Here is a 24,581-nt window from a genome sequence, read left to right as displayed (position 1 = left end):
GCAGTTTGTCTATCTACTTTGCTGCTATATATGGTGATAGCAGCAGAAATATACCCTCTCCCAATGTGCAGACCATGTTTCATATAGGCATATAAACGTGATGCAGCTGCTTGTTCTGCTCCCTCCAATAGATCCCCATTTAAGTTTTATGTTGGTATTCAAGCTTCCACTCCCAGTAGCAATATCTGTTCCTATTAACAACAGGCCACGTGTTAAATAGACATATAAGCAAATGCAACTTCTTTCTCTGCTGCCTCTAATATAACCTTGGCATACAAATTTTTACATCAGCAGTAATATAATTTCTGTGGAATATCTGGTCCTAACAACAGACTACATATTATATAGGCATATAAATATGATGCAGCTTCTCTGTCCTGTGCTCAACTCTAAAATGGGCACTGGTTACACTATGCCTATTTTATATATGGCTAGATCATGTGATGCGGCCATTCAATAAAACTGCTATCCATATGTAAAGTGGAAGACACATTTGGTGACATCATAAAAGCACCTTGGCTACTGATTGGCTGCATGCTGATCTCCGTAGCAGGCATTATGGGAAATTCAATTTTCATGTGATTTTTTGCCAAAAAACCATGTCGGACTAACTCAAAAATAGGGTCAATTTTATTTCTAAGCCAATCAAGACTTTCCCCAATTATAATTCCCCTCCGGACAATAAAATGTTCTGTTTCAAAATAAAAATCTTAAGGGTGACTACCCACTACAGTTTTTTTTTCCTGCAAATAGTGATTGCGCAAAATCGCAATTTACCGTGAAATCGCGATTTTGCGCGATCGCGATTTTAACATTACAAGTCCCATAGACCCCTGCAGAAAAAAAACCACCGCGAATTTCGCTGTGAAAAAAAACTGTAGTGGGTAGTCACCCTTAAGTACGGTTTATCATATGGGAAAGAAATAAGCGGAACCATCTGCGTATAAACATTATTTACCTGGTCATTTAGCCAAAAACTGCCAAAAATAATTGGTGACCTTGATCTTGTACATTAATCGCTCAGTGCCATATAAATGATTTGTGGCTGCAGCATCTCATGTCTTCATAATGAGAAGTCTTGCGTTTATCGCTGTCCTTGTAGCGGGCGGTAAGTTATTAAGGATGAAATATTCCATTTCTGCTGTGTACTACAATTGGCTCACGGAGGACATTTCTTTCCTGTAGGCAACGTGATATAACAATGATGCAATAATTACTGCAAACTAAATCATCAATTACCCCACGGCATATTTCCTAAATGGATGAAGCTCCACAAAGGACTCCATGTCCACCTGGATGCAACGCCTTTCTAGTCCTACTTACGGATACTCACTCCTGTGAGCCCACCTGTGTATAGTTAATTTCAAAATCCTCATGTGCGGAGTGGTGAGGGTGCATGGAAACTTGGGGGATGCCAAGGTGGTATCCATTCAACAACTAGCGATGGCCTAACCTCAGAATGTCATCAGTAGTAGATAAATGGTATCTGTTGTCTGGGACACCTATGATTAGCTGTGCACCAGGCCAGTGCACTTGTGTACTGAAATGAATTCCACAGGAAGTAGACTGCTCCATTCGCAAAGCAAAGGCCAAGCTTGGTATTGCAGGCAAAGTTCTCATTCATTTCAGTGAAAACTTGGCCTGCAATACCAAGCCTGGCCACTACAGTAAGAACAGAGCTGTCTGCTTCTTTCAGATCTTAGTTCAGTACACGGATGCATTGGCCTGGCACACAGCTGATTGGTGGGGGTCCCAGGCAGCAGATCCCAACTTGTCTACTACTGATGACCTATCCTTAGGATAGGTTATCGATAGTTTACAACCGGATAACCTTTTTAAACACCTTCGCCGATATGAAGCCTTTTGGATATTTCAGCTGGAGACAAGTCATCCTTTGGGTTTAAATTATAAGAATGACCTACTGTATCTATATTAATATATATGGCTTTTTACATTTGACACATTTCATAGTATTGCAGATTGGTACCATTCAGTGTATTACTGCTCATTTAACGTCGTGTGACTTTTAATGCAGCAATCATTGGCTGACATGAGTTTTAATTGTTTTAGTGTCACTTTATGATTTGCCATGACTACAAGTATTCGTAAGCTGGAAATGCATTGGTACCCAAGCAGAAGCATTTGTCAGCATTTATGTTTTAATCCATGTAATTAATAAAGTGATTTTAATGAATCTTGCTGTGCTGGAAGATACATTGTTGTTGGCTTCACACGGGATCACTATTGTTGTCTGAATAACCGCGAATGTGAGCAACTGTCGTTTTGTGTAAACATGACCACCAAGGGAGGGGGGGGGGGGGCGAGAATAAGTTAGTTAGTCACTAGTGATACCCCTCTCTCTCCCTTTCTATTCTTCTCTCTCTTTTCTCTCTCTCATCTTTCTCCTCTCCGCCACACTCTTCCTCTCTCTCACTCTCCCCCTTTCTCCTTTCTATCCCTCGGTTTCTCTCCTTTCTTTCCCTCTCCTTTTTCTCCCATCTTTCTCTTTTCTTTTCCCCTTCTCTCCTTTTTGTCCCCTCTCCTCCAACTCTTTCCTTTTCCTCAATCACACTCCTCTCCTTCTCTCTGATCCCTTTTTTCTCTCTCTTTCTCCCTCCTTTCTCCTGTCTCTCCCTTGGTTTTTCTCTTCTGTCTAATCTCTTTCTCCTCTCTGCTTCACTCTTCTTTTTGCTCTCTATCCCTCAGTCACCATCCTCTCTCCCTCTCCTTTCTCTCCTCTCTTTCTCCTGTCCTTATCTATTCTCTCTCCCCCACTCTTTCCTCATTCTCCGTATCACTCTTCTTATTTCACCTCTTTCTACTCTCCCACTGTCTCTCTCTTCTCTTCTCTCTCTATCCTCTCTCTCCTTGCTTTCTCTCTCCCTCTCCCCCCACTTACTCCTCTCCATTTCACTCTTCCTCTCTTTTCCCTCCTCCCCTCTCTATCGCTCCCCCTTTCTTCTCTCTTTCTCCTCTCCCTAAATCACTTTCTCTCTTTCACTCCTTTCTCCTCTCTTCCACATCTCTCTCCTTTCTCCCCATACTTTCTCATTTCTTTCCCTAGTTGTCTCCATTTCATTCTTCCCCATTCTTGCCTCTCTCTTTTCCCTCTATATTGTTTACTCTCTCCTCTTTCTCTTTCTCCTTTTTTACTCTTTGCTTCTCTCTTTTCCACTACTCTCTCTCACTCCCCTCCTCCCACTCTCTCCTCTTTCTCCATCTCACTGTTCCCCTCTCTTTCTGTTCTATTGCTCCTTCTCTCTCCTCACCCCATCTCTCCTTTCTCAACCGCATCTATTACTCCCTCTCTCTCTTCTCCTCTTTCTCTTCTTTCCCTCTCTTCCCTCACCTTCCTTCTCTCTATCACTTCCTCTCTCTATCTCTGCTCTTTTTCTTCTGCCCCATCTCTCTCTTCTTTCTCTTCCCCTTCTCTCCTCTCTGTATCACACCGTCTCTTTTTTTCTCTCTCACTCCTTTCTCATCCATCTCGCCCTCTCTCTCCTCTCTCTATATCGCTCCTCTCTCTCTTTCCTCTTTCTCCTCTCTCAACTTTCTACTTCTCTCGCATCTTTATTTCCCCTCTTTATCGCTCCCTCTTTCTTTTTTCTCTCTCCACTATTTCTTTCTTTTTGCTCTCTTTTCTCTCTTGTTTTAAAGACTGAAATTGAAATAGAAGTGAAAAATAATCGCTGAATATAAACAAAGAACAGATGTCTGAACACTAGCAACTCACTTTAGTGACTATTTTGACCAGCTATGGATAGGATAGTTGTCCCATGTAAAGCCACCCTTACTCTTGCTCAAGCCCTGGGGCAGGGTAGCCATCTTCTATTTACAGTGCTAGAGAAAAGACGTTGAAGAGCATGGATCATTTCAACTCAACAATGAAACTTGTTATAAAGACCAAAGTTTGAGAAGACCACCTCTATACTGAGCTCCCCTCCTTCCTGCTTCTTCATTTATTGACAGATACTACTTGTTTGCCGACCTTGGCTTTTCACGACTCCGCTACTTGCCTGCTCCTCCTATACCGTAACAGATACTACTTGTGCGCCGACCTTGGCTTTTCACGACTCCGCTACTTGCCTGCTCCTCCTATACCGTAACAGATACTACTTGTGCACCGACCTTGGCATTCCACAACTCTGCTACTTGCCTGCTCCTCCTATACCGTAACAGATACTACTTGTGCACCGACCTTGGCATTCCATGACTCCGCTACTAGCCTGTTCCTCCTGTACTGCAACAGATACTACTTGTGCACTGACCTCGGCTTTCCATGACCACGCTACTGATGCACACTAGTTACAATCTAGTGACTCCGACCTAGAACAGGACCGTTACACCTCTAGAGTTAATCCCCACCAACTTCTAAAAAAGCATCGATGCCAGTACAACTCTTCAAAAAGTCGCAATTTTGGCACTGGTGCCAAAATTATAACCCCTTGATGATGTATTTCTAGAAAAAGCCAGATAATAAACAAGCCCCAATAATGCTTTGGCTCCATTCACATTTGTGCCATGACTTCTGTTTGGATCATTATTACAGCATTATAGCATGCGCTATATATATTATATGGGTCAGAATGGTCCCTTGGCACTACAAAAATATCAAAAGAATATATAAAATGATAGATGATGGAGAGATAGATTAGATGGATATGAAATAGATAATCACATGTTCATATTGATTCTTCTCAGCCTTCTCCAATCGTTCTGGAGGTGATGATGACAGGATTGTCCAGGGTTTTTCCTGTCAGAAGAATTCCAGACCTTACCAGGCGTCCCTGCAGGCTGGTGGGATGCACTTCTGTGGAGGAGCCCTCATTGCAGATCAGTGGGTTCTGACTTCTGCGCAGTGTTATCAAAGGTAAGTTAAACCTTCCAGTTTGTAGAGATGGGGGGGGGGGGGGGGTTTCACAGTTGCAGGACGAACACCTCGATGAAAAAATGGATATGTCACAGTAGGGTTCAGTTAAGTCTCTAAAACATAGCTTTTATTGAAAAACTAAATAAAAAGGAGTTTGTAACACAAAGTCCTAAACTCTAGACACAAATACACAAATAAATAAAAAACTGCACCCCTATGTCAAATGAGGGGAAAGCAGTATATACGTTGCCTAGGAACCGATATTTTCTCCCAACGGAATTAAAGTTTCTATTTTTGTTCTCCGTGGTATATATCCTAGAGCTAGTTGGATAGGCTCGTTAAGAATGGTGTTCCAGCTTGTATAGACAGCTATAGATATTCAATAGATGGGGGACTTGTATCCCCATCTATTGAATATCTATAGCTGTCTATACAAGCTGGAACACCATTCTTAACGAGCCTATCCAACTAGCTCTAGGATATATACCACGGAGAACAAAAATAGAAACTTTAATTCCGTTGGGAGAAAATATCGGTTCCTAGGCAACGTATATACTGCTTTCCCCTCATTTGACATAGGGGTGCAGTTTTTTATTTATTTGTGTATTTGTGTCTAGAGTTTAGGACTTTGTGTTACAAACTCCTTTTTATTTAGTTTTTCAATAAAAGCTATGTTTTAGAGACTTAACTGAACCCTACTGTGACATATCCAGTTTGTAGAGATGAAATTGAATTTCTATCAACTCTTCCAACTCGGAGGGTGCATGGGGTGTAATGCAGAGTCTAAGCATCTGGGGGTACGGAGTGTACTCTTTTCCGTCCCAGGTTGGTGGGGTCAGGAAGGCGTTTCAGAAGCCTAAAGCTGGCACTAAAGACCAGGTGGTGGGAGGATAGATGGAGTATAAATGCAGAAGACTGCAAACTGTTGACGGTAATGTAGTGTGGCTGTGGTATTACGCAAGGGCCCAAAATACAGCAGAGAAACTGGAGACATAAAGACACAGTTTGCAGTATTTCTTTTTTCGTAACCCCTTAATGCCACAGGACGTAACTGTACGTCCTGGCAGGGCGGTACTTAACACAACAGGACGTACATTTACGTCCACCAGATATTGCAAGATCAGGAGAGATCCTGCACTATCCGTCAGCAGGAGCCGGCTGCCACCGACCTCCATTGTCGGGACAGCGACCCCTGCTGTAAACCCCTTCCCTGCCGCAATCTATGTAGATCGCGATATGTAAAGGGTTTACAGAGGGAGCGTGCTCCCTCTGTGGTGTCATTGGACTCTCGCAATGAAATTGCGGAGAGCCCAACAGGTTGCCATGGCAACAGGACACCAGATACAGGCATCCTGCATTGCAATTGCCCGTGATCGCTAATACAAGCGATAAGACATTGTAGGACAAAAGTCCTGCCATGCTTTATCATAGCAATCAAAGCTGCTATTGGGACAGGGACATAAAAAGTGTAAAAAAAAGCTAAACATAATGTAGAAAAAACAGAAAAATGTTAAAAAAAAAGTTTAAAAAAAAAATCTTTTTGTGCTTTTTTCCATATTAGCATAATTTTTAAAAAAAATTAAAATCCCACATATTTGGTATCGTCATATCCATAATGACACATACAATAAATTGAACATGCTTTTTATTCTGCACGGCAAAAAGCGTAAAAAAAATACCTAAAAAGCGGAAATGCTTATTTTTTTCATTTTGCCTCCCAAAAACCACAATAAAAGTGATCAAAAATGCCGTATGTACCTAAAAATGGTACCAATAAAAACTATAGCTCGTCTTGTAAAAATAAGCCCTCATAGAGCTCCGTCCATGGAAAAATAAAAAAGGTATAGGACTTTGAATTAGAAAAAAATAATAATTTCCAACACAAGGGTTTTTGGCATCAGTGGTGCATTAGGCCGCGGGGTTGACATGCCGAAGACCTTCAGTGATGAGAACCCATACTAATATTATAAATGCGATGGTAACTCTGTCTGTCTGTTACCTTTTCACGGCTAAACCACTGAATCAATTTTCATAAAATTTGGCAGGGAGGTAGCCTGTATCCTGAAGAAGGACATAGGCTACGTTTTATCCCCCAAATTTATGGCGCGCGACAAGACAGATTTATTTGGTGATGCGCAGGTGCACCTCCGCACCGTGCGCGAGGTGAAGGGGAAGAGGTGCACATCATAAGCTATGACTACACAAATAAGCAGACACATGGGGGCAGATGTCGTTGCTGCACATATGTGATTATTAAACTAGCAGGGATACCTGACGCTGCTGGGATTAAAACGTGAACAAAACACATAAACATGGATTGAGATTTTTTTTTTTTAAATCTGTTTTGCCCATAGCAACCAATCACAGCGCAGCTTTACTTTACCTCAGCAGTTTAAGAAATAAAGGCTGGGCTATACGACACAAATAGACAGATTTTGCAAGGTTTATTCTCAACTGCAACCTAATATGGGGTATGAAGAATGATTGTGTCAAAGGGCAGTTTTGGCACCAACTAATCAAACTGTAGGACAGATGAATGAAAACGTATTTGACAAGTCGAAGGAGAAATTGTAGAGTATCTGTGGGTGGATAATGTTATGGATACTGAACACCTCATACCCTGTAGAGTTCCTTAACTCTTTGGAATTGTCAGGAATGCCTTCCCATAAGCTAAGGTTAAAAGTTAGTGTTCCGATCCTATTAATGCGTAATCTTGATGTGCCAAAACTGTGCAACAGCACACGATTACAAATTACACACCTGGGGTGAAATATTGTAAGAGCCATTACTTTGACTGGAATAGCAAAAGGAGAAAGTATTTTAATTCAACACATTCCGATAATACTGATGGATTTGCCTTTTCAATCCAAAAGGCTGCAATTCCCTTTAAAAATAGTATTTTTGATGACAATGAATAAGGCTGAAGGGCAAACACTTAAGGCAGCAGGTGTACATTTAGAAAAAACATGTTTTTCTCATTGGCAACTGTATGTGGCATGCTCATGTGTATACAATGTGAGAGACAGTGACTGGCAAAGTGCTGGAGGGCAGACATGTTTCACCTAGAGTGCTCATATGTGGCTTTAGGGAGCACCTTGGGCAGAAACGTGCCAACGAGCGGCCTGGGCTCGGTGGAGGAAGCTGGCAGTTGTGTGTCACTAACATTAAGTTACTGACACGTTGTAGTTGGTAAGTGGCTCCAAGCCACATAGTCCGGGCTGGCTTTTCCTGGAGTGGTCAAAGTGAAGGGTGGGATGGCCACTCCCATGTACCAGGTGAGGCTGGTAACAGGCCTCATAAAAACCTGGGCCTGCAGGTCACAGAGACACAGGGGGCTGAGAGAGCCAGAGAGAGGGCTCAGTGGAGTCAGGAGCCAGGAGTCCGAAGCCCGGAGCCCGGCTAGCCCAGTGTGGGGCTGAGAGGCCCGAGGTTGACAGGGTGACACCCCTAACCTCCACACCAAGGAAAGGTGTATGGTGAGACCTCCAGAGGTCTGAGGACTGGACTGGCTGTGTGCCGCAAGCATTTGGTTTTGACAAGTGAGTAGACAGGGCCGGACTCTGTTTTAGTGAGCGCTCAGACAAGCAGGTGTTATTTTGTGTTGGCCTGAAGTCAAGGCCTGTTTTGTTTGTTCATGCTGCAATAAATCCAGGCAAAGCCTGGACCAAAGAACTTTGTTGCCCGGTGTCACTGTCTCTGGTCGCGGATGCCCACGCTGCTACCTATCCTAACGCTAATCCCTCACAACAGCAAAACACAGATTAAATAAAAAATACAAATTCCACGTGGACAAAGTAGCGGGTAACAAGGTAGTACAGAAGTATGCAGCAATACTAGGATTGTAAGAGCAAATTATGGTGATTGAAATCCCTTCTCACTCTGAGCAAAGTAACAGGGATGTACCCTGCACCATGCATGCTGAGGAGTTCTGAGATGTGGGTCAGGAGGGGTGCTGTCTCTACTTAAAGAGAGAACCCAGAAGGTGTGTGGACACACCTAAGGGGGGAGTGGGTCGGGAGGGGCACTGTCTCTCTCCAAGGAGAGCACCTAAAAGGGGTTTGAAGACACCTAAGCGGTAAATGAGGAAACTTATAAGGCCATGAGTAATGTAGAGATGTATGCTGTAAGTGTCAAGTTCCGGTTGAAAATATTTAACAGTAAAAGTACCATTTCCCTCTTATAGAGCGTAACTAGTTAACCAGTTCATTAAGTAAAAGTTTATTTTAATTTTAGAAAAAGTGTTGCCCCATCTCCATCTGTCATTGCCGTGCCATACTGAAGCTATGTCGCACCACCAGCCATGATGGGGAGCACTCTCCAATCCACAACAGGAGAAATGAAGGCAGTAACAAGTCCAGGCTTGAAATAGTGGTGGTCAACCACTTGGAAGTTGTAGTTCCTTCTAAGTTGTTTATAAGTGTGCACTGTAGTCCTACCCCTAGAGATCGATCTCTAGTTACGCTTGTTGTTTAAGTTCAGCAGCTGCATAACCACCATTGGCATTCTCTGTAGCTTTTGTAGGTTCCTGGAAGTGAGGTATGGCATCACTGCTTCTTTTCCCTCCAGCAGTACTGACATGTCCTCTGAAGACACTGGTGACCCACTGCTCTAAGCTCTCTTACTGAGTGTTTCTTCCTTGCCCTGAGCAGCTTCCTCTCAATTCATGTAGCTGCCTCTTTCCACCAGTAGAGTAGACTTGGGGGGCTGTGCTCACTCCTCCTGAGCTCCTCCCAAACTACCAGTCCTCTCAGAACATGCACCACAACAACCGTTTCAGCCCTACTCTGTCAGGTGACCTGAAGACTACCAATCAGAAAATTGTCCAGAGTAAAGTGATCCAGAGGTATTCTTACACAACTTGGCCAATGAAACATAACATTTTACTTTAATATTTATAAATATGTCAGCTATAATGATGACTTGTTCACGCATCTTCAAGTATCCCAACAGGTTGGCCCCCTAACAGTAGGGTAGGTGGGGGAGGGAGTGGGGTGACCACATTCTGCTATGGGACCTTCTATGCATCTTATTTTTATATATGTGTATTTTGTATTATAGCAAGCACTCAATTTTATCACTTATTTGCAGCAATTTTCAGGTTGTACTGGGAGAACATGACATAACGAAGTATGAAGGCACTGAGCAGGTCATCGATGTCTACAAGGCTATCAAGCATCCACACTTTAATACAGAGACCCTGGATAATGACATCATGCTGATCAAACTGGCCAAAAGAGCCAATTTAAGTCCTTTTGTTCAAACAGGGACATTGCCTTCAGATTGCCGGGGTACCACCTCTACCTGCATTGTCTCTGGATGGGGAAACACATCACCTACTGATGGTAAGGACAGAACTGATATAAAGCTAAAGACTGGGTTTGCTTTAGGCAATGCCTTTCCAGATAGGCGTAATAGATGGGATTTCACTAGAGATGAGCGAACGTACTCGTCCGAGCTTGATATTCGTGCGAATATTAGGGTGTTCGGGATGCTCGTTACTCGTAACGAGCACCACGCGGTGTTCCGGTTACTTTCAGTTTCCTCTCTGAGACGTTAGCGCGCTTTTCTGGCCAATTGAAAGACAGGGAAGGCATTACAACTTCCCCCTGTGACGTTCAAGCCCTATACCACCCCCCTGCTGTGAGTGGCTGGGGAGATCTGATGTCACCCGAGTATAAAAATCGGCCCCTCCCGCGGCTCGGCTCAGATGCCTTGTGAGTTAGCTGAGGGACAGTGGTATCGTGCTGGAGCTGCTGTAGGGAGAGCGTTAGGAGTTAGTGTAGGCTTCAAGAACCCCAACGGTCCTTCTCAGGGCCACATCTAATAGTGTGCAGTACTGTGTTAGCATTGTATTTTTTTTTTTTTTTCAAAATTGGATCTGCAGAGCATTGCGCCCTGCAATAGGGACAGAAGTGGTGGTTAGGCAGGGAGAGTGTTAGCAGTGAGTGTAGGCTTCAAGAACCCCAACGGTCCTTTCTAGGGCCACATCTATCCGTGTGCAGTACTGTCCAGGCTGCTGTTAGCAGTGTTGCATATTTTTTTTTCTTCTCAAAACCGGCTGTGCAGACCATTGCACCCGGCATTAATACTACAGGGATAGAATTGTGTAGGCAGGGCCAGAAGACATACATTATTCATTGAATAGACGCAGTGTGGCGTGTCCTTTGAAAAACAAGGGAAAAAATTCTATTTCGCCTGCCTCTGACAGTCCTCAGGGCTCTGGGTACGTGTGTGCTGCGTGCAGAACGTTAAAAAAAAATCAGACGCAGCCAGCTACGTTTTACTGCAGGCTTGCGCCAATTTTTTTCCTGCATGGGAAATCCCTGATCTGCTGTAGCGAATAACTTTGCATCACTGCAGTTCTCTGACACATTTGCAGGGCCACAACACAGTTATTAAACTTAGTAGTATTCATTGAATACACGCAGTGTGGCTTGTCCTTTGAAAAACAAGGGAAAAAAATTCTATTTTGGCTGCAGGCTTGCGCCAATTTCTTTCCTGGCTTGGAAATCACTGGTAATACAGCATGCTGAGGGGTAGGGGTAGGCCTAGAGGACGTGGACGCGGCCGAGGACGCGTAGGCCCAAGTGAGGGTGTGGGCACAGGCCGAGCTCCTGATCCAGGTGTGTCGCAGCCGACTGCTGCGCGATTAGGAGAGAGGCACGTTTCTGGCGTCCCCACATTCATCGCCCAATTAATGGGTCCACGCGGGAGACGGTTATTAGAAAATGAGCAGTGTGAGCAGGTCCTGTCGTGGATGGCAGAAAGTGCTTCGAGCAAGCTATCATCCACCCAGAGTTCTGCGCCGTCCAGTTCTGCAAATCCGAATCCTCTGTCTGCTGCTCCTCCTTCCTCCCAGCCTCCTCACTCCACTACAATGACACATGCTCAGGAGCGGGAAGACTCCCAGGAACTGTTCTCGGGCCCCTGCTCAGATTGGGCAGCAGTGGTTCCTCTCCCACCAGAGGAGTTTATCGTCACTGATGCACAACCATTGGAAAGTTCCCGGGGTCCGGGGGATGAGGCTGGGGACTTCTGGCAACTGTCTCAAGACCTTTCAGTGGGTGAGGAGGACGATGACGATGAGACACAGTTGTCTTGCAGTGAGGTAGTAGTAAGGGCAGTAAGTCCGAGGGAGGAGCACACAGAGGATTCGGAGGAAGAGCAGCAGGACGATGAGGTGACTGACCCCACCTGGTGTGCAACGCCTACTCAGGACAGGTCTTCAGAGGGGCAGGCAAGGGCAGCAGCAGGGCAGGTTGCAAGAGGCAGTGCGGTGGCCAGGGGTGGAGGCAGGGCCAGACCGAATAATCCACCAACTGTTTCCCAAAGCGCACCCTCGCGCCATGCCACCCTGCAGAGGCCGAGGTGCTCTAAGGTCTGGCAGTTTTTCACAGAGACGCCTGACGACCGACAAACAGTGGTGTGCAACCTTTGTCGCGCCAAGATCAGCCGGGGAGCCACCACCAACAGCCTCACGACCACCACCATGCGCAGACATATGATGGCCAAGCACCCCACAAGGTGGGACGAAGGCCGTTCAGCGCCTCCAGTTTGCACCCCTGCCTCTCCCCCTGTGCCCCAACCTGCCACTGAGATCCAAACCCCCCTCTCAGGACACAGGCACTACCGTCTCCTGGCCTGCACCCACACCCTCACCTCCGCTGTCCTCGGCCCCATCCACCAATGTCTCGCACCGCACAGTCCAGCCGTCGCTAGCGCAAGTGTTGGAGCACAAGCGCAAGTAGACCGCCACGCCCCCGCACGCTCAATCGTTAACCATCCACATAGCCAAATTTATCAGCCTTGAGATGCTGCCGTATAGGGTTGTGGAAATGGAGGCTTTCAAAGCTATGATGGCGGCGGCGGCCCCGCGCTACTCAGTTCCCAGTCGCCACTACTTTTCCCGATGTGCCGTCCCAGCCCTGCACGACCACGTCTCCCGCAACATTGTACGCGCCCTCACCAATGCGGTTAGTGGCAAGGTCCACTTAACTACGGACACGTGGACAAGCACAGGCGGGCAGGGCCACTACATCTCCCTGACGGCACATTGGGTGAATTTAGTGGAGGCTGGGACAGAGTCAGAGCCTGGGACCGCTCACGTCCTACCCACCCCCCGAATTGCGGGCCCCAGCTCGGTGGTGGTATGTTCGGCGGTGTATGCTTCCTCCACTAAAGCACCCTCCTCCTCCTCCTCCTCCTCAACCTCTGTCTCGCAATCTAGATGTGTCAGCAGCAGCAGGACGTCGCCAGCAGTCGGTGTCGCGCGGCGTGGCAGCACAGCGGTGGGCAAGCGTCAGCAGGCCGTGCTGAAACTACTCAGCTTAGGAGATAGGAGGCACACGGCCCACGAACTGCTGCAGGGTCTGACACAGCAGACCGACCGTTGGCTTGCGCCGCTGAGCCTCCAACCGGGCATGGTCGTGTGTGACAACGGCCGTAACCTGGTGGCGGCTCTGCAGCTCGGCAGCCTCACGCACGTGCCATGCCTCGCCCACGTCTTTAATTTGGTGGTTCAGCGCTTTCTGAAAAGCTACCCACGCTTGTCAGACCTGCTCGTAAAGGTGCACCGGCTCTGCGCACATTTCCGCAAGTCCCACACGGACGCTGCCACCCTGCCACCCTGCAACATCGCTTTAATCTGCCAGTGCACCGACTGCTGTGCGACGTGCCCACACGGTGGAACTCTACGCTCCACATGTTGGCTAGGCTCTATGAGCAGCGTAGAGCTATAGTGGAATACCAACTCCAACATGGGCGGCGCAGTGGGAGTCAGCCTCCTCAATTCTTTTCAGAAGAGTGGGCCTGGTTGGCAGACATCTGCCAGGTCCTTCGAAACTTTGAGCAGTCTACCCAGGTGGTGAGCGGCGATGCTGCAATCATTAGCGTCACCATTCCTCTGCTATGCATCTTGAGAACTTCCCTGCAAACCATAAAGGCAGCCGCTTTGCGCTCGGAAACAGAGCCGGGGGAAGACAGTATGTCGCTGGATAGTCAGAGCACCCTCCTGTCTATATTTAAGCGCGTTCAGGAGGAGGAGGAGGAGCATGAGGAGGATGAGGAGGAGGAGGAAGAGACAGCTTGGCCCACTGCTGACGGTACCCATGCTGCTTGCCTGTCATCATTTCAGCGTGTATGGCCTGAGGAGGAGGAGGAGGAGGATCCTGAAAGTGATCTTCCTAGTGCGGACAGCCATGTGTTGCGTACAGGTACCCTGGCACACATGGCTGACTTCATGTTAGGATGCCTTTCTCGTGACCCTCGCGTTACACGCATTCTGGCCACTACGGATTACTGGGTGTACACACTGCTCGACCCATGCTATAAGGAGAACCTTCCCACTCTCATTCCCGAAGAGGAAAGGGGTTCGAGAGTGTTGCTATACCACAGGACCCTGGCGGACAAGCTAGTGGCAGAAGGCGCAGTTCCGAGGGCCAGGTAGCAGGGGAGGTGCGGAGATCGAGCAGCATGTACAGCCCAGGCAGTGCAACAGTCTTTAAGGGCCTGGACAGCTTTATGGCTCCCCACCAAGACTGTGTCACCGCTCCCCAGTCAAGGCTGAGTCGGCGGGAGCACTGTAAAAGGATGGTGAGGGAGTACGTAGCCGATCGCACGACCGTCCTCTGTGACGCCTCTGCCATCTACAACTACTGGGTGTGGAAGCTGGACACGTGGCCTGAACTAGCGCTGTATGCCCTGGAGGTGCTTGCTTATCCTGCGGCTAGCGTCTTGTCGGAAAGGGTGTTTAGTGCGGCTGGGGGAATCATCACAGATAAGCGTACCCGCCTGTCAACCGACAGTGCCGACAGGCTAACACTCATCAAGATGAACAAAGCCTGGATTTCCCCAGACTTCTCTTCTCCACCAGCGGACAGCAGCGATACGTAAGCAATACGTAGACTGCACCCGCGGATGGAAGCTACGTTCTCTCTCACCATCCAAAACGGGGACATTTCTGCTTCATCAATCTGTGTCTAATATTCCTCCTCCTCCTCCTGCTCCTCCTCCTGAAACCTCCCGTAATCACGCTGAACGGGCAATTTTTCTTAGGGCCACACGGCTCACTCATCTAATTTTTCTAAACAATTTTTATATGTTTCAATGCTCTTAAAAAGCGTTGAAACTTTAACTTCAACCAATTTTTAGTTAAACTGGGCTGCCTCCAGGCCTAGTTACCACTTAAGCCACATTAACCAAAGCGATTAATGGGTTTCACCTGCCATCTTGGTTGGGCATGGCCAATTTTTACTGAGGTACATTAGTACTGTTGGTACACCAATGTTTTGGGGCCCTCACCTACAGTGTAATCATAGCAATTTGTATGTTCTTCGCCTGCACTCATAGTACAGAAGTGTGTGTGGGGTTGGCCTACACTTTAGCTACATAAATGTAACTTGGGCCTTGGCTATACTGCAGCTACTGAAATGGAACTAAGACTGCGCTCCCACTATACTGCTGCTTCGGAATTGTTCCTGGGGCCTGTGTAGGCTGCTGCAATGACTTAAATGGAACTAAGACTGCGCTCCCACTATACTGCTGCTTTGGAATTGTTACTGGGGCCTGTGTAGGCTGCTACTATTACTGAAATGGAACTAAGACTGTGCTCCCCCTATAATGCTGCTAGTGATATGTTAGTGGGGCCTGTCCTAATGCTACGGCTGAAATGTTACTAATTCTGGGCTCTGCCTATACCGCTGCTAATGGTATGTCTCTGGGGTGTGGAAACAGAGGCTTCCCAAAGACATGATGGCGGCGAGGCCATTTCCCACCAACGCTGTTACTGTTAAGGTGCATATAACCACGGACACGTGGAGAGGACACGTAGTGTCTCCAAAACATCCCCCGCCACGGCCCACTTAATCCTGGCCACATTCCGAAAACCAACAAAATAAAACCGTGCTACTAGGTCCGCAGTCACCACCACATTACCACCAACGCGGTTACTGTTAAGGTACATATTACCAGTCTGACTGGGGCATGCAGTGTTGGCCGGAGCCCACCTGCATTAAGCATGACATTACTACCTCAGCTGTGTTGGGCAATGCAATGGGATATTTTTGTGTATCGCCGGTGGGTTCCAGGGAGCCACCCATGCTGTAGGTGCACACGGAGTTTAACCTACATGTGTCCACTTGTAAAGAACCCCAGTCTGACTGGGACATGCAGTGTGGGCCGAAGCCCACCTGCATTAAGCACGACATTACTACCTCAGCTGTGTTGGGCAATGCAATGGGATATTTTTGTGTACCGCCGGTGGGTTCCAGGGAGCCACCCATGCTGTCGGTCGACAGGGACTTCACAATAGGGAGTTGTACCTGCCTGTGTCTATGAATTAAAAAGCCCGGTCTGACTGGGGCATGCAGAGACACCTTGACAGAATGAATAGTGGGTGGCACATAGGTTCCCCATTGCTATGCCCACGTGTGCAGCTCCTGATGGTGGTGGCACAGGATTCTATTTCTCATTGCTTCTGTACAGCATTGTGGGCCATCGCCCCGCCCCTTTTAAAGAGGGTCGCTGCCTAGCCGTGCCAACCCTCTGCAGTGTGTGCCTGCGGTTCCTCCTCATGGCAGACGCACTCATAAATAGACATGAGGGTGGTGTGGCATGAGGGCAGCTGAAGGCTGCGCAGGGACACTTTGGTGTGCGCTGTGGGGGGGAGGGGGGGGGGCGGTTGGGCAGCATGTAACCCAGGAGAAGTGGCAGTGGAGTGTCATGCAGGTAGTGATTGTGCTTTGTTGGAGGTAGTGTGGTGCTTAGCAAAGGTATGCCATGCTAATGAGGGCTTTTCAGAAGTAAAAGTTTTTGGGAGGGGGGGGGGGGCACTCTTGCCGCTATTGTGGCTTAATAGTGGGACCTGGGAACTTGAGATGCAGCCCAACATGTAGCCCCTCGCCTGCCCTATCCGTTGCTGTGTCGTTCCCATCACTTTCTTCAATTGCCCAGATTTTCACACAAGGAAACCTTAGCGAGCATCGGCGAAATACAAAAATGCTCGGGTCGCCCATTGACTTCAATGGGGTTCGTTACTCGAAACGAACCCTCGAGCATCGCGAAAAGTTCGTCCCGAGTAACGAGCACCCAAGCATTTTGGTGCTCGCTCATCTCTAGATTTCACCATTACTACAAATGGCTGCCTCGGACAGCTGGACCATTTTTAAGGGGCATGTCAAGAAGGGATTATTGAGGGTTCACTATATGTACCATAGAGGTAGCCCATTTGTTCACACTGATAGAGGTTGACTGTACCATTATTTTATTAGATGATCAGAATTTATCCACTCTCCATAGGTCCTACAACACTACCAAACGAGTGAGGGAGGAATTACCGAAAATGGGGACAAAAAAAAAAAACATCAAGTTCTCCCGTTCCAGGTGTTTGGGGTCTGGTGGACTTTACTGAGTAGTATCTGTAATATGTTAATCTGAGTAGGTCCCATTTTAAACCCTCCTTGACATATGGAATACATGTACAGTGCACATTGGGTATCCATGTATGGAGCAGGCTCAGGAGCTCAGCCCACTCCATACATGGCATGGGCTGGCTGTCTTTATCAGCTAACACCCACCTGTAACAGTTGTAATTGGAAATACTGATCACAACTGCTAACCCTTTATATGACACTGTCAATTCTGACAATGGCATTTGGGGGTCCAGAATAGCCCCCAGCAATAAGATTGCGAGGTTCCTTCCGCATGTCCTGGCAGCTGTGAGTCTTCTCAAGGCTCCCACGGCTGGACCCCCTGTCAGAATAGGCACTTGTTATTTGAATAGCAGCAATTTATTCCGCAACACTTTCAGGTCATTTTATTTATTACCCCCCATGGTACTGATTTTACTGATCTTGGAAGGATGGAAGGCTGAGTCAACCTTAAGCCAGCTACCTGAACCAAGCGGTGATTGGACCCGCAACCTTCAGGTCGTGAGTGAGAGCTTAGGACTGCATTCTGCTGCCTTAACACTCATGAGGCCAAATAGAGTATAGAATATAATGTAAAACTGTAGCATTGTATTACACTGCCATACCCGCTGTGAGGTGGGCTGTGAGATAAGCTATGATGATGGTCATGGTGGCTATGTTGCTTTCCCTCACTAGCAGAAGATGGTGTAAAGTTGGGAAACAAAATAATTTTAGTTTTTGGCTTTTGGGTGCTACCTGCGAAGTTGGGCAGCGCAAGATGTAAGTTGTCAAGTTCGTGACGCTAGTCCACATACAGGCCGAGACTCGTGCTGGACAAAATTATAATACAAAAATGGGAAAAATAAAGCGTTTCTTTCCCCTGAAGTGTAGTGTGGTACCTCGGTGCAGATGTTCGGTGGTGGGAAGGGACTCCAGGAGGCAGAATAAATGGTGAAAACATGAACAATTTATTGCTTTAGAGAAAAGACTTTCCAGCTTCTTCATTACAATCAGAATTGCTTTATTTTGACGTAGACTTTACTTTAGGCGAATTGAATAAGTGCAGGCATGAAGTGCAGACATCCTATCTGAACACTGATGGGCTCTTTCTGTCCTCTATGCTTTGCCCTCCTGCTTTTCTCTCTTATCTGTTTCTTCTATTCTTTCAATTACAAACCTTCTCTTCTAGTGCATTGCAGTTACTTTAGGTCCTTGCTGATTCTTCTGATTCTGTCTCTCTTTTCTAGTCTTCTGAATCCTCTCTTGTACTTTAGCTCCTTTCACTCTCTCTGAGGATATTACATAACTTTAGGTACTCACATTTTCTCCTCCTTCCCACTGCAGTCTCTCAGCTCCTGCTCCTTCTTGCTAGCACTCCATCTTCCTTCTTCTATCCTAGTCTCAGCTGCTCCCCGACAACTAAATTCCTCCCCTGTCTTTTCTACCAACTTCTGACAACCAACCCGTGCATAGGATCTATCCACGAATTACAGGCAGCCTATCTCCTGGATACCGGACTAATACCTAGGTTGAGCTTTTAAAGACAACGTGTTGTTGACCAACAGTCAAATCTTAAAGAGACATTACATCAGAGTCCACATTCTATTAGGGAGTGTACAGCCCTGTACACTACAAGACAATAGCAAGCTCAACTACCCTATGGAGATTAAAAAATATAGTTTGTTTTAAATACCAAAAAAAATGAATTACTAATTTACTTTAATTACTAAAATAAAAATAATAAAAGTTTAAAACCACAATTTTCCCAGTCATTACATAAAAGTAAGTAGAAAAGTGGTATTTCAATTGGTAAGCCCAACTTATTGAAATATCACGTTATCAAATCTGCACAGTGAACACTGTAAAAAAAAAAGTGGGAAACCATATGTGGATGTAGTGGTTGGAGAAGTTTAGTTGGTGAGAGGAATACGATCGTCATGAATTGAATTCTTTCTTTTACCGCAGCCTATTATCCAGCCTCTACCCTTCAGTGCTTGGACAGCCCCATTGTCAGTTATGTTACTTGTTACTTTTACTACCCTGGAAGACTTACTGACAACATGCTGTGTGCTGGATACGTCGGTGGATTTACCCCTTGTAAGGTAATGAACCTTGCTACTATGCCTACATGTTGGGGTCTATAAACATGGGGTTATAACACCTTTAAGTCTTCCCAGTTTGGAGGTCTACTTATAGCTACTTTTCTGCTTGACCACAGGCAGTGCTTATGTTCTTAACCCCTTAAGACGCTGCCTTTTTTTTTTTTTTTTTGGTTTCTCTTCCCCACTTTTAAAAAAATCATAACTCTTTCATTTTTCCATCAGTGTAGCTGTCTGAGGGCTTGTGGTTTAATATACCATGAGGATGATATAACAAAGCAAAAGTAAAAAAATTTGCGCCCATAGAGGAGCCATACATAATCAAACCTAAAACAGCTTCAAAAAGAATTCAAGGTAGGCAAAGCAAGAAACTTACTTTGAAGGAGGGGGATATCAGAATCCCCTTCCTACTGATGGTACACCGTTCATCAGTAGCCCATTCAGGAGAATGATCCAGCAGGTTGCATCCAGAAGTTTAGAAAGTTTGAATATTTATTTGCTAAGTAAGGGGTTACAAGTGGTGGCAACGCGTTTCAAAACACAGGGGCATCCTTATCAAGCCAACTTATACCATGAGGATAATATAGTTTAAATGTGCTCCAAATGTAAAAATTAATCTCTCACCCGTTAGGTTGTTTTTTTTTTTCAAAAATGCCCTTTTCCCCCGATGTGCTTGCCTGAGTATTTTTATGGTTTACTGCTTGTTGTCATGGAGCTTGACCAATGTTTAGTGACTGTGCTTGTGTAGTTCCTTCCAAGCATATTTTTTCACCTTGAGGCTGGTATCTCAGGAGTGCACTTCTTTGAAAGGAAAGCTCCAAGCCCCCAACCTGGTCACCACTCGGCTCTGCAGTTCATTTTAATAGCATGGCTTCTGTGCATGCACAACATCACATAAACAGTTCTTCCATCCTCATGTACAATGAATGAAATAACAAGACTGAAGTGGACATGGATGGGTCAGAGGCTCGGAACATGAGGAATACTTTGCTTGGACATCTGTTGGGCAGACATGGTGGCTGGGTGATAAACTGGGGGATTATTGGACTGGGGCTGAAAATGGAGCATAGATGAGAGCACATTGAACAGCGGAAGAATGGGACAACCAAACCATGCTTATCGTAGCTAGTTTTCTACTTACGGATTAAGGGAATCCACTGGACCAACCCCCAAGGTTGATAGCAGTCCTGAAGTGGTTGGTAGCTGACTCCTCAGATAGGCGGACTGTAGACAGGAATACAGAACCAACCCAGAAACAGGAATACAAACAGAACTGGGAAGGCATAGACAGAACGCAGAACACAGGAAGGGAGACTGACCCTGCAGGGAAGATGGCAGGACCCTATCTATAAGCGGAGCGATCGCTTCGATAAAGGCAGCCCCATGCTGGAACCTCGGGCCTGATTGTCTCTGAAGGGGTAATACATGGAACAAGGTGGGGCTGGCACACAGACAGAACCAGGCGGGGCTGGCACACAGACAGAACCAGGCGGGGCTGGCACACAGACAGAACCAGGCGGGGCTGGCACTCAGACAGATGCAGGACAAGAAGTAAATGCAGATTTGAAGGAAGCCTCATACAGAAATAGACCCAGGGCAGAGAGGCAGACAGGACACAGACAATACAGGACAAGACAGAAGTCAGACTGAAAGACAGAACCCAGAGAGTGGGCAGGCAGAGCTCACACAGACAGAATGACCAGTGAGGCTGATTGTCAGAGAGTGACAAAGAACAATTCAAAGGCAACCAGGAAGTGCATCAGCTCACCTTAAATAGGGGAGTAATGCCTAATTACCCCACAGGTGAACTGAGAGGCAGAGACCTGGGTAACCCTCTCAGCGCTGGGTAACCCTCTCAGCGCTGGACAGAAGCCGAAAGGAAGGGCAGAGACCTTACACATAGACAGCCCACTTATGTGAATGATACTGTGTAATGCCTCATTTTCCCTGTGGGAGTGCTGTAGGAAGATTAAACACTTACTTGCAGATTTCTCAAACTGATAGCTGGGGGGCCTAGCGGGGGGGGGGGGGCAGTTTGTAATCAGCTTATTGTTAATGTAACCTTTTCAAAAGTAGAGATTGTCTAGAGAGAAGAACCCCTTTAAAAGGCCAGCTTCAGGCTTGTTGTCCTGCTACTCATATGTCCTTGTGTGATTTCCTGGTATATCCAAGCAGACCAGCTGAAAACATGCCTACAGTTGTCATTTATTTTCTATGGGCCTGACAGAGACAGCACTAATGTGCATGATCAAACAATTTAAAATGGAATAAGGGAGGAGGATTCAATAGGACACAGCCAGTGAACATGTAACGTGCGATGAGGTTCAAGACATTGGTCAAGCCATTTGGTGGTTGTCAGGGCACTGGTGTCACGTACCTCTAATAGACACATTTCTCTGTAAGGTGAACCATGTACCATTGATAATGGCCTCTGTCAATGGGGTATCTGGGAGTTGGCCACCTGGTAGTAAACTGAGGTATTCAATGACAACATCTAAGCCAAAACTTTAGTTTTGTTAACTCAAAGGAAATTACCAAACCACCCAGTGGTGTATAGTAACAGCCTGAATGATGACGGTGGAGGGCAACAGCAATATGTGAAGTCCTTGTACCGGAGTCCTGACTGGGTCTGCTCTGGTGATACGGGATCTGCAGACACTGTGCAGCTGTAGGGGCCACTGTGTAAGCCAAGCTGGTATGTATAACAGAACTACAGTACTGTTTCACAGACTGGAGATAACTTGTTCCAGAGCCAGCGCTTAACTTCACTCCCTTCACGCACTCTTCCTTTTCTAAATTACATCATTATGCTTAATGCTTGGAAATTGGAATTGGAATTGAGGAAAATTGGCTTACACCTATTGAGTTTTTTTTGCCTTCCTCTGTATCAATACTGGAGGGGTAATAGACTGAACTGGATGGACATGATTCTTTCAGCCTTGCACACTATGTTACTATGTTATACCTAGCCTTTTAATCTCACTGAGGGCCATTCGTAATTAACGGCCACTCCTCTCACAGACTTTTGTTGCATCACATCCCACCACCATCACCATAACCAAGATGGCTCCATTTTTAAAGTAACATCAATAGAACAATTGATAGCAAACATTAGCAGAAAGCTTAACGCTTGCAAACATATACATATCCAGTGTGAAAAACAAAGGACCTAAAATATGTAGTGCTGCTCTAGGATATTAGGAAACCATCATATCTGCAGCATTTAAAAAAATTATATCATTGGTAAAGCTACCCCATAACTAGTGAATACGACAAAGGTATTAATGATCGGCCGTGTTTTGTTTTCTAGGGTGATGAGGGTGGACCTCTTGTGTGTAAAGACGTATTGGAAGGACTTGTGTCCTGGGGAAACCGGTGTGATGTGAAAAACAGTCCCCATGTCTACACCATGGTCTGCAATTATATCCAATGGATTCGAGACACTATGAGATACAACTAGTTCTACCTAGTTGATGGAGAGCTTTATTCGACTTGGAATCTATGGATCAATAAAGTGAATGAACACAAATGAGGCTTTGTAGAATCACACAGGGTCTGGATTTTTAAACAGTTTTGCGTGATAATCTTGTTCCATAGTAAAATAAAAACATGAAATCTCTGCCTACAATGTGAATAATTGGCTCCAGTTGGAGGGACACCGAATTCATTTTTCTACCTCTTCCAGAGATGAATTTGTCTTGATATGTTTGCTTTGTTGCACCTTGTGATATTGTGCCAAATGATAAACTTGACTCTGCAAGAAGTGACAAACTAGGCTCTGCTACTTTGTACATCGGCATTAGCAACATTAAATATGTGATTGGATAATAGACATCAAATCTCAGTAGAAAAATCAGATATCAACTGTACTCCAAAGCGGCCCTCCTGTCTCAAGATACAATTCTGGCCTGAAACTGGATGGAGGCATATTACCTGCAGTAGCTAATCTCTGCTGATGTCTTTCTGATGCACTGGAGAGGGATGCCATTTTCAGGGTCCAATATAGCTGACACTATTTTCTATCTAATGCAAACTGCGTATTACTCTCTGATTAGCTGGCACTGCTCACATGAGCAGTGGTGGCCAATCAGAGAGCAGGTATAGTGAGTTGGTAGTCTAAGATTACCAATGCACTGTGAGGATTAGGTAGTGTGAAGATTGTGTCAGCTATCCTAGATAGCTGAAAACGTGACCCATAATCAGCAGTTCGGAGGGGCATCAGTAAAGAAGACCAACAGCAAGTAATATAACTGCCCCCTCCTATCCCCAGATAAAATTTTGTCCCAAAACCAGAGGGTCACTTTAAAATCAGCTCTAAGCTGTGCTGAGAACCTTTCTCGATCACTCGTTCCTCTAACTTGTCTGATTTTTCAACCAATTAATGTGTGCTCTTAAAGGGGTTGTCCAATTGTAAACTATTGATAGCCTATCCTCAGGATTAGCCATCATACAATATAGGATTGACAAGGCAACTGTTCGGTGGATTCACAACTGGCTGAGTGATTGTACTCAAAGAGTGGTCATAAATGGCTGCACATTCAAGTGGAAGAATGTATCAAGTGGGGACCACAAGGCTCTGTCCTAGGGCCAGTGTTGTTCAACATTTTTATAAATGATCTGAAAGAAAGAATTGTGAGGAAACTGATAAAATTTACAGATGACACAAAGCAAGGAGGGATATCTAACACTATGGAGAGAGTATACAAGAGAGAGGATTCAAAAAAGATCTAGAAAAGCTTGCACAGTGGGCGGCGACTAACAGAATGGTATTTAACAAGGAGAAATGCAAAGTCCTACATCTGGGCAAGAAAAATGAAAAAAGCACATACAGAATGGTAGGAATTGGGCTAAGCAGCAGCACATATGAAAAGACTTGGGTATACTAATAGATCATAGACTGAACATGAGTCAACAATGTGATGCAGCAGCAAAAAAGGCAAACACAATTCTTGGATGTATTAAGAGAAGCATAGAGTCTAGATCACGTGAGATCATTATCCTTCTCTACTTTTCCTTAGTCAGACCTCATCTGGAATACTGTGGCCAGTTCTGGGCACCCCACCTTAAAAAAGTCATAGACAAACTGGAGCAAGTTCAGAGAAGAGTTACCAAGATGGTGAGCGGTCTGCAAATCATGTCCTATAAAGAACGGTTAAAGGATCTGGGAATGTTTAGCTTGCAAAAGCTGTGCTGTTTCCTATTTATGTA

At 45.8% G+C, this 24,581-nt stretch overlaps 1 protein-coding gene across 1 annotated transcript; it reads left to right on the top strand.

Moving 5' to 3' along the window:
• Window positions 1-1,258: 1,258 nt before the first annotated feature.
• On the top strand, window positions 1,259-22,870 carry LOC136626695 (trypsin-3-like). Its single transcript, XM_066601712.1, has 5 exons — window positions 1,259-1,337; window positions 4,702-4,870; window positions 9,959-10,212; window positions 19,240-19,376; window positions 22,684-22,870. The coding sequence occupies exons 1-5, from the start codon at window positions 1,259-1,261 to the stop codon at window positions 22,831-22,833; spliced, it is 789 nt and encodes a 262-aa protein (XP_066457809.1). The 3' UTR covers window positions 22,834-22,870.
• The last annotated feature ends 1,711 nt before the right edge of the window (window positions 22,871-24,581 follow it).

The sequence above is a fragment of the Eleutherodactylus coqui genome, chromosome 4 (assembly GCF_035609145.1).
Source record: "Eleutherodactylus coqui strain aEleCoq1 chromosome 4, aEleCoq1.hap1, whole genome shotgun sequence".
NCBI lineage: Eukaryota > Metazoa > Chordata > Amphibia > Anura > Eleutherodactylidae > Eleutherodactylus > Eleutherodactylus coqui.
This window is presented reverse-complemented; position numbering and strand designations above follow the sequence as displayed.